This window comes from Crocodylus porosus, unplaced genomic scaffold, assembly GCF_001723895.1.
Source record: "Crocodylus porosus isolate Cpor-Errol unplaced genomic scaffold, CroPor_comp1, whole genome shotgun sequence".
Classification (NCBI taxonomy): domain Eukaryota; kingdom Metazoa; phylum Chordata; order Crocodylia; family Crocodylidae; genus Crocodylus; species Crocodylus porosus.
In genome coordinates this window covers 150,434,447-150,445,415 of record NW_017728906.1, presented here as the reverse complement: position 1 = coordinate 150,445,415, position 10,969 = coordinate 150,434,447, and the positions used below count along the sequence as shown (strand labels likewise).

At 39.7% G+C, this 10,969-nt stretch overlaps 1 protein-coding gene across 1 annotated transcript in view; it reads right to left on the bottom strand.

The window, feature by feature from the left end:
* Positions 1 to 828: 828 nt before the first annotated feature.
* Positions 829 to 10,969, bottom strand: part of LRRC63 (leucine rich repeat containing 63) — a 33,933-nt gene continuing 23,792 nt past the window's right edge. The window contains exons 6-10 of the mRNA XM_019529917.1: positions 6,856 to 6,954; positions 4,960 to 5,096; positions 2,951 to 3,034; positions 1,807 to 2,046; positions 829 to 1,157 (exon numbers count right to left, since the gene is read on the bottom strand). Coding sequence (XP_019385462.1) covers positions 947 to 1,157; positions 1,807 to 2,046; positions 2,951 to 3,034; positions 4,960 to 5,096; positions 6,856 to 6,954 — 771 coding nt within the window. The 3' untranslated portion in view covers positions 829 to 946. The remainder of the gene's footprint in view (positions 1,158 to 1,806; positions 2,047 to 2,950; positions 3,035 to 4,959; positions 5,097 to 6,855; positions 6,955 to 10,969) is intronic.

The following is a 10,969-nucleotide window of genomic DNA, read 5'->3' as shown; positions in this document are numbered from 1 at the left end:
CATACTTTGCTCCTCAGCCTCCGCTAGAGCTGTGTGGAAGCCAAGCATTATCCTAGGCTACAGAAAGCCTCAGCTGATGAGCCCACCTTGACTCAGCACCCTGAAAACAGGGTGCAGCCTCAGGTAGGGCTGTACTGCACGGCTGTCAGACTGCCTACTTGGGGCAAGTTGCCAAGGGAACCCTCCATACAGTCAGTCCCAGGCTGCATGGTGGGACTACTCTGACATACATACAATTTAAGGCATGATGGAAACCAACCATAAACCTTGTGCCCCAGCCAGCCCCTGTCACCATCTACATAAGTGTTTCATTGTACTTAATTGCTCCACCATTATATAGTACTGTCCCCAACAGTACTATCTTATAGTGGAGTTAATTTACTGCACCCTAATACTATACTGGCATAAATGTAGATAGGAATGTTTTACTGCAGAGCTAATTAGTTGACTACACCGCAAAGCACATGTGTAGATGCACCCACTGAATACCAGCATGGTAACATGGAAACGTTATGGCTCAAAATCACCCTCGTTGTAACCTAATTGATTTCGTAGAATGAATTTGGGCTAAATTTTGATTCATCTAGGTTTTATTATCTAGGATCTAGTGAAACACCAAAAAAGCATTCTGTCCACCTATCTTTTTTTACTGAGTCTGCATTTATATATTTATACTCTTTGTACACTGTTTGTACAGAATCTGTCAGTCACAAACATTTCTTAAAAGCCTTCTGAGAAAACTTGTCAGTGAGTGATCTCTGAGATAAACAGAGATAAATTCATATGGAAATAGAAATGAATAACCGAACCATTTAGAACAGAACACACTTTAAGGAGGGTATGATAATTGCACATAGGAAGTCATCACAAGTATGCCAATATATGAAGCTATCCTCTAGTACCACATGACCTAAAAAATATCATATATCGTAAGTGCATTATCACATCACCAGTTTCTATGCTGTAACTCAGATCCATCTCTATAAAATATCCGAGACATAGCAGCAGTCTGAGACATGAAGCTTCTGTAACAAGATGATGAGCAGGCATTAAAGAGGAAAGGAAGTCTGTGTGATCTAAATATGCTCCTTTGAGTTTGAATGCAATGAAGTCCTCGACCATACAAAGGTCCATTGCAGTAGTCGCAGAGGGTAAAGCTAAAATGGAGAAAAAATAAGTCAACTAACATTGCATAACTCTGATCTACCCACTACCTGCTAGTTCAATCTCTGCACTGAAAATAAGAGCTAAAGGATCCTACCCTGTAATGTTCAGATTCTGCCCCACACCACCTAGATCCTGCCTTGTGGGCTCAAATTGGACCCTGCACTGCCTGGGCCCTGCACACCCATTCTAACACACAGGGTCATGCTATGCAGCCTGGAAAGCTTCCAATGAGTCTAGAAATTCAGCAGCAGGGGAGCAGCAATTAATGTTGCTACTGTTCCCTGATGCCATATTTTCAGAGCCCTGCGGGTTGGATGACATAGCTCTGTGGGCCATATGTGGCGTGTGGGTTGGGAGTTGAACATCCTGTTCTCACAATTCATGGCATGCAGTTCAAACGGTAAAGATCTATATAGGTAGCTTCAGGATAAAGCTACCTGAGATGGGAATGTCTGAGATGGGTAACAAATTACAAGCAAAGATAAAGTATGAAAGTATGATAGAGCAAGTATGAACTACCATGCCTGAAGATTTCCTTCTGACATCCCCAAATAATTGATTAGGTCCCATATGCATCTTTCCTGTACATCACAGATTCCCATGTAATGCACCGTGGTGGAGGAATCCTATATCACTTACTTGCCCAATATGTTTTGAATATCCTTTGGGATTTCCTTATATCTTTGCCCTACATTGTTTTTGGAGAAGGAAAATGCAGCCAAATCAGTAAGTCTCTGTGGCTGGTTTTGGCAGTTTTCATTCCATAAGAAAGGATGCATGAAGTTATTTTCTACTTTAAGGCTTTTCAGAGGAAGCTTCAAGACTCCACCAGGCAAAACACACAGCTGATTCCCTTCAACATCTAGATATTCAAGTGCTCTGTAATTTTGAGGACAACCATACATTAACAGATTATTTGTGCAGTTGGCTATCATGTCCATAATGTATATACATTTTTATCCAACCTGAAACAATATAGCAAGTATGCTTGTATGTATAAAGGGCTAAGTATTTTTAATTGCATTTTACATATAAGATGTACAAATAAATATAATTATTTTCCTAAGTATATTTAACACCTTGTGCAGCCAGAAATAAGGGTGCATCTAACTGAACTTCTGAGATGGGTAATGAATTACATGCATAAAACATTAGAATTTTTAAAAGTTTAAGGGAAAGTGTGAATGTTCCTAATGCCACATTTTGCTTATCATACAAATACATTTCTATCTCTGTCCTCCTTCTCCTCATAAATGTCCTTCCATAGATATTCTCTCAAAAAACGTACAGCTTTTTGAACAAAAATGAAGAGTTGTATTATCCCTTCTGAGGGAACTATTTTTCTTTCATGGCTTCTACTGGATGGGTACCTTGAACCCACTCCTCATCCCATCTTCCCCATGCAGAATTCATGGCAAGAAGTATGCATGATTTGAGGGCACATAATTACTACGACTGCAAATTAGGCAAGCATACATGCATGCAGTCATAATTAGCAAATTATCACAAATTGCGTGCAGCTACCTAATTTTTCAACATAGCTGAAGAATTTGTGAATATCAGGTGTGCATATGGCTATACAGTTTATGCATATAACATTTTTAAAATCAAGTCCTAAACACCAAATAGGAGGTCAGCTTTTCAACTATGGTATACAGGGATAAATGCAAAGTATGCACGTTGGTGAAGTTACATCAAGTTTACAATAATATAACAAAGATCATGATCTGCCTCACAGTATTGTAACGTATAGGTCTGATTCCAATTCATACTATTTATATACCTGAGATTCTTGATTTCACTGGGGATAACACTGATATCATTGTAGGCAACATCCAGATACCAAAGATATGGTAATGAAAACAGCCTAAAGAAGAGAAAGCATTGTACAAGCATAAAAGGTATTTAAATATATAGGCCATTTTTTATATCTACCAATAAAATACAAGATATATCTAACCCATTAAGAGTGCTTATTGCCATAAATTTCAGATAACTGATTTACTTACAAGCTTCTTAAGCCCTTTCAAGATCAGACATTTCTTAGGCTCATGATTGTGAAAAATAAGTGGAAAATAGAAAATACTCCACTCAGATGCAGAGGAGGCAAACATTTGGAAATGCTCCATGCATAGCAGCTAACATAGTGCTGATAATATTTAGATTCTGAATGAGATCACTACATTATTAATTTGTTCTGAACACGGGCTTTTATTCCCCTTCTGGGCTGGATCCTATTTAGGTGGATGAGAAAGAGAGAGGTAAAATGTGGAGGACTGCTATGTTAGAGTCTAGAAGCACACTCTGCAGAAGATGCCGGCCCATATACTGTGGAAAACCTACACAGGTATCACCAGAGTGAAACTAGAAAAAGGTTTACAATAAGGCTAAAGACATACAATAACGGAACTGATAGGGGTTTGAAGATGAGAGGTATAGCGTTTGAACAGGGTTTTCCTGTGTAAAGACTTTTGTATGTTTTAGACAGTTCAATCTCTTATCCATGTCACACAATGAATATAATGAGCCCAAACAATGATTCTGTAAAGCAACACTCTGAAAATATGATTCCTCAGTAGTATGTATTACATGATAACATTGAAGTGATGAGCAAGGTCAGGACTCTTGTGTTAGGAACTGTGCAAACCACATAATAAAAGATAATCCCTACCATGAAAAGCTTAACTAGACAGAAGGGATAAAATGTGGAGGAAATGGGTTACATACAACAAAGAAAAACAAAGCAACTAGGGAGATTCTAAGAATAGCAGTTCAGGAAAGCATGGAAGGGAAAGGAATAAAAGCAAAGGGAACTTCTGGAGTGAGATGAATAGAAAGGGTAAACATGAGTAGTATAGATGGCTGGGAGTGTACAGTGAGCCTTCATAGCATAGAATCTATGCTATAGATGGTCCACAGCTTTTTATGCAATAACATAAGTAGAAAAGCATTGTGTAAATTTCACCGAACACAGATTAGTATTTAATAAATGCATTAATACAATTGCCTCTCTCCCTGTTAGGCAATTATATTGCTTTAGGACAGAAGCAGTATAACCATTAATTTTAATGCCCACTAAAATGCATGTAATTTGTGTTCTATCAGCATTACCTTAATGAGTTTCCACTTCATATATCAGTCAGCAAAGAAAACTGTCATAAAGTGTGTTGTTCTTGTAGTTAAAACAGAAGACAGGGATTCATGGAAGCTGGGCTCAACTCTTGGCTTTACAGTCACTTGAACAAGTCCCACCAGCTCTCTGCATCTTTCTTTTTTGCATCCCTGAAACTGGGAATAGCACACCATCCTTTTCCCATCAGCTGTCTATGGCTTCCATTTAGATTATCAGTCCTCTGTGGTTTCTGACTACGTGTTCATACAGCTCTTAGCATCAAGGGACTCACTGATTTTAGTTGAGCCACTGGATAGTACTGTAATACCAGAAAAGCTAGCAAGGGGCAGACAGTGCAATGATTGTCTGATGGTATCAAGACCAAAGGCTCCTCTGGAAAATTAAACAACAATGCATAGTCAAAGTCACTACTTCCTTTTCAGCCACTGCCAATTATAGGGGAAGTACTTATGCGTGCGTGCGTGTGTGCGTGCGTGTGTGTGTGTGTGTGTGTGTCACAAGTATGTAAACATATAATACTAGAAAGCTTGTTAGGTGTCATCTACAAAGCTGATATGAGAATCTATGAACAACTACAGCATAAGTCACAACTGAAACTGAACCTGTTTGAGCTCAGAAAGTTCATAATTTAGACTATTCATTAATACTGAATACCTTACCCAGTGGGAAGGACAGATAGCAAATTAAAGGAAATGATAAATTTCCTAAGTGTCCTGAGTTTGTGAATATCATCTGGGATTTCTTTGATGGGGTTGTTTCGGACCTTCAGGACTTGTAATTTTTGAAGATTATACACCTTGGAGAAAAAAAAGAGAATAGAAAAAAACAATTGTCACAAAGCAAAGATGATAAATGCTTTTAAATTTTTAGGCAATGCTGGAAAAATAGGGAAAACTGTTTTGATATATTAAGAATTTTGAATGTAATGTACAGATGCAGCCTGATGAAGGGTGTTTGTGCCTAAAAGCTTGGAATTAAAGAAATTTTTTTTACAAAAACCTGGTTGGTTTAATAAAAGATATCACCTCTACCATGAGTCCTAATTGTTAATCAATATACAGTTATAGTAAGACTTTTGCCTCTTCTACATGCTACATTTATTGCACAACTACCTGGTTAACAGCACAATTAATTTAGACTGGCTACACATGCAAACTAACTATGGTGCTTTAAAAAGTTCCAACCAGCTCTAAAGTTATTGGTCAAAAGTGTATAATAACTTTAGAGCTAGTTTCTATCCAGCTATTATTTGCATGTGTATCCTGTGCCCCCACAGCTGGGAGATGACAGTTGCTGCAATCTCCCAGTCACAGGGGTGCCCTGCAATTATTGGGGCTAAGAGTCCCATCAGCTGTGGGACACGCAGCTGCAGGAGCTTGATATTTGGTGCTCCAGGGGGAGCCCAGAATGGCGATACTGGGCTCCCTTGGATAGCCTTCTATGATGATCCCACAATCAGTTTTCCTGCCATGCATGCTGACTGGCAAGAGGTGCGATAATGAAGATTGCATAGAATCAATGAGTCAGAAGGGACCTAGGTCTCTTCTTAGGTTTTCACAGATCATAGAGTCTGACCCCCTGCCATGGGCAGGAAGGAGCACTGGGAGTGGGAGGGGTCATAAGACCCCAGGCAGGTGCCTGTCCAGTCTCCTCTTGAAGATTTCCAGGGAAGGTGAGAGCACCAACTCTCTGGGAAGCCTATTCCAGGCTCTGGCCACCCTGGAATGAGCACCCAGACGAGCAGACAACCAGACATCTCAGGGCAGCTCTTTCCTGCAGGAGCTCCTTCCTCTAGCAGCTGCCAGAGAACTAACCTCAGCCAGCCCCAACTCTGGGGCTTATATATGCCCAGGGCCCTGCCTCCTTTTGGTCAGCTGACTGTGTGCAGGTGCCAGCTTGTTCCCTCATTAGCTGCTGCCCGGGCAACTTCCATTGTGGAGCTCTGCTTAGCCTGCAGGGCTCTTTGGCTATGCTGCTTCTGCCCTTAAAGGAGCAGGCAAGTCTTAGTGCCCTGCAATACAGTGAATGAGGCAGGACCCCTTTCGAAAAGGATGTATACTGTGCTCATACAATTAAAGACTGTATCATAACGTACCATACCAAAAGGCTCAGATTAAGGTTGGTAAAGTCAACATGTAAGTGTTGACTTTGCAACCTTAATAATGAATAACGTTCGTAATAATGTTTGTGAGTATAATAATATATAGATAGAAATATCAACACATCAACTGCTTCTGTATAAATGCTAATACATTTAAATCAGGAGTATCTCCCAAATAAAGCCAACCGCCTAAAACAGAATCAGAATGAAAGAGAAATAGAGGTGTTTCCAAATCTTGTTGGCATCTTTCCCAACTCATATTTATTCTCGCTATCGCTCAAATAAGCACCAAAGAAATTACATTTTTCTAAAACCTATGCTACCTGATTTCACAGTAAGTCATTCATGCTTGAAAATGACTTTTAATGTTTACTTTAGTTTTAAACTCAAGAAAATCAAGTTTACATAATTTTACTCTTCATAATGACATGGAAAATAACTGGCAGGTACTCACCTCTCTAGGAAAGAATTGTAAATTATTGAATGACAAGTTGAGATACACCAAAGTATTGACTAAAGGTGTCAGGTCTGGAAGATGAAACAGAAAATAGGCCTAGAAGACATATGCAGAAGAAAAAAAATGTATTAGCTGCATAAAAGCAACATGATTAAAGAAGTCCTAACAACCTTAAGAAAAGACTCCACCCTGACTTAATTATTTTTTAAATGACAAAATCTTTTAAATTAAGAGATTCCAGCAACATGACTTGACCGGTGAAGTCAATTCATATGCATCAAAGATCTGCTTAACTGGAAGAGATTTTGGCAACGCAAATCTCTGTCCAACTCGAGTCTCACCTCAACATGCACTGGCTCTTCCTTCCCTCAGCACCAGATTCAAACAACTTCTTCCCACTGTCGAGGAGCTGCATGTCCTACTTACTTCTCCACTGTTATTTTACTTATTCTTCTATAAAAGCTCTTCTAGATTCCTTTCTATGATCTTCTTCAGGTGCATGAGACATACTTTTAGGGTTTTTCTAGCTAAATAGCCCTGGTTCTGGGATTTACATATGCTGTTGTAAGCTGCAAGCCAAAAAACAACATACTCCTAAAAAAGCAAACCTCTGTGTAATTTTTCTTCCTTCAATTTAATCCTTTGCTTTCAAACAAAACCCAGGACAGTATATACAAAAAACTATGATAAGAAAACAATAGGGGTTTATTATTCTGACTCAACTCAGGAAATAACAAGTGATGGCTTTGCATATACAGCCTTAATTTATACCCTTGTGCATAAGCATTTTAATGTAGGATTTGATTAAATGTCTTGTATTATAAACATAAATTACATGTTTTAATACAGTATCTATTTTCTTGTAAATCAGAGTCTAGGAGTCATTTTTATTACAGGCCATGTTCACATAACTCTTATGTTTGACCTATAGTATATGTTAACTAAAAATACTGACAGTGAGAACAGAAACCCAAACCCAAAGTGCGTATGTTTCATTCACCTCCAGATGTTCTTATGGGCAACTGTGATGCATGAAAAGGGCAAATGCCAGTAAGTACATGCCTCAAAGCATTCCTGCCAGTCTGGGCAGATGGAGACCCCCCTATCAACTTTCCTGCTGGACCCATATCCTTCTTATACAATGCTACCATAAAATGCAAGATGCATGCAAAGGTCCTGATTTTGGTATTCTGTTTATGCTGGTATAATACAACTCACTTCAGTGGGACATATATTAATTTACATAAGGGAAAATGAAACAAGAACTAGGTATTCTCTTAAGGCTAGGGATGGACATTCAAAAAGCCTGAGCTTGAACTGATTCAATCTTTGCAGGTTAGTCTAACCTGCAAAGCGTGAACTGATTTAAGAGGTGGATAGACATTCCCCTTTTCATTCCAGAAATGCAGGCACATGCCCACAGTGGCTCAGGTTAGAAGCCGGGGGGCACTACAGCAGCCCTCCCTTCCCTTCCAAGATGCTGAGCTGAGGGCAGCCATGGCCAGGCCCCAGCAGTATGCTCTGATTGGGGCGGGGGGGTCCCCCTGCTGTTGATAATGGAGCACTTAGTCACACAGCGGGGAGTTACACAGGGAGTGGTTAGCATTTATCAGGCCATCAAACAAAACAAATCCTCTCTCATTAGTTTAAGGTCTTCTTAAACAACTAAACAACTTTTCGCAAGGAAGGAACAGAGGGACATTACCAGCTACCTGTTGATTACCTCCAAAAAGCCCTAAGCCGACACTGTCCTGTCTGTGTTTGTCCCATCTCCCACAGCACAGACTGTAGCCAGCATGTGGTATGCTAGCTAATGCTGAGAAGTGTCTGTGTAAAGCAGATGGGAAGGGGAATCCCTGCATGAGCAAGGAGTGGAGGTGAGCGGGGGAGGGGATGAGCAGGAGGAAGCCAGCAAGATGCCATTTTACCTGCAGCCTCTGCCAGAGCTCCAGCCAGGGAGCAGAGGGTCGGGGCCAGCCCTGCTGGACTGGAGCAGAGAGCAAAGCCCCACCTAGAGTTGCAAAGCATCTGGAGTGCTGGGGGACTATGGTTTATCTTAAACTAGGAAGAGGTCTGGGACAGACATTGCATAAACCAGTTTGACCAAAATCAGTTAAGTCTGATACTACATTCAACTAGGTTTATGTCAAATTGGTTTCAGTCATTTTTAAACTGGTTTATGTGCACTGAACTTCTGTTCTGTTACAGGTTTAAACCAGTTTCTGATCACTTATACTGGCTTATGTGCAATGTCTGTCCCTAGCCCTAGAAGGCATCCAAGCGTACTTTGGTGTCTGCCCAAGTAGTGGACTCCTGTGTTATGACAATGGTTACAAAAGGCAGTTTGAATTTATTACATGTTGAACTATTTTAAACCTTGCATTGTAACTTGCAAATGATCTGGTAAAAGGTCTCAAGTGTTAGTTCCTCATACAGAACAAGTCTGTCTAGTTTTGAAAACATACAACAGGTGTGCTGCAGAAAATTTGTATTAATGTAATTGTGCCTTGGGCTGAAAAAGGTCGGGAAACACTGCCATTGGGGATGGTCCTGTTTTGATCAGGGAGTTGGACTAGATGACTTCCTGGGGTCCCTTCCCACCCTAGTTTTCTATGATTCTATGTTAACTCTTTGGAGGCCACATGGCAGTTGGACAGCTCTGGTATGTACAAATCAGTTACTTAAAAGTACAAGTAGTTTAATTAGTGCTTGCAGTTGCATTTTGATCCCCCAAAGCAGGTGACTCTACAGCTGTACAGGAAATAGTTTTCACGTCGCACAAAAATTTAAGCTGTTACAAATAATTCCCATCCTGAACTGGGACAAAAACTTGAAACCTTCTATGTTTTTTGCAAACTGATAATCTTAAAAAAAAAAATTGGCTTGGGTCAAGTCAGACTGGTTGCAATTATATATACCTGATAATTTAGAAGTGTGTTAATTTAATTTTCACCTATTCAATTTAAAATAAAAACAAAAAACCTTTTTTTGGTTATAATTTCAAAATACAAGTAATTTCCCCTCCTTTTCCCTCCCCCCCCAAAAAGAAAAAGTCAGAAACACAGGAAGAGACGCATTATGCTGATGAGTTCACGCTTCAAATAGACAAGACAGAAAAAAGAATGGAGTACAACAGGCAAACAAAGTTCCACAACTGGCCTGTAGTTACCACAGATACCTTTAGTACAGGAGTAGGCAAATACAGCCTGGGGGCCAGATCTGGCCTACCAGGCCATTCTATCTAGCCCACAGGCCCCTAAAAATGTAGAAAATTTAATGTTTATTTGCTCCTGGCTGCCTGTCAAAGATGACAAGAGCTAGGGGCAGTAGGACCCAAGGGAAGCCAGCAGTAGGACCCAGCAGCAAGGCCCCCCCAGCCCTGCCCCCGCATCCAGAAGCCCCTGCTTAGCAGAGGCTTCTGGCCTGGGACCGTGGGGCTGTTCCTACAGAATTTTGCATATCAGTTAAAAGTAAATAATAATAAATCAGTTGCTATTACATGACAAAACTATACAGAATTCCCAGTATCAGTCTCTTCAAAAATCGTAATGGAAGGTATTAAGCGCTTATGGCTGATATACATAAGAAAATTAATCCAAATTAAGGTAAAGTAAACATTTTAAGTAGAATAGTTATTCTTACTTAATTGCATTTGTGGGTGCACATACTCTGGGATGTGCTATACACTGAATTATTATAAGGCCCTCACTTGCAAAGAGGATTCAGCTATTTGAAAATGTGCTCTTATTTAAGAATATGAGTATTTAATTGGAAATTAACTGGAATGTTGTAGATCAGGAATACATACTCTAGAATCATAGGTGCATCTAGGATTTTGAAAAGAAGGGTGCAGACTGTATGGTCCATTAACTGGGGATCCTGGTTTTCTCTGATAAAAAACTAAACAATTTTCAGTCTAAAAATAGTAACCCCAAATCCACACTTTTATATGATTAAAATGAAACACCACTTAATGCATCTTACACAAAATGTATATTGTGTTCTATGTGATAATCAGGGAACCTGTTTTTTTCTGACAAACCCCCCCCCAAAAAACCCAATTTGCGGTTTGAAAAAAGCAATCCAAAACCCACATTTTTCCATGATAAAA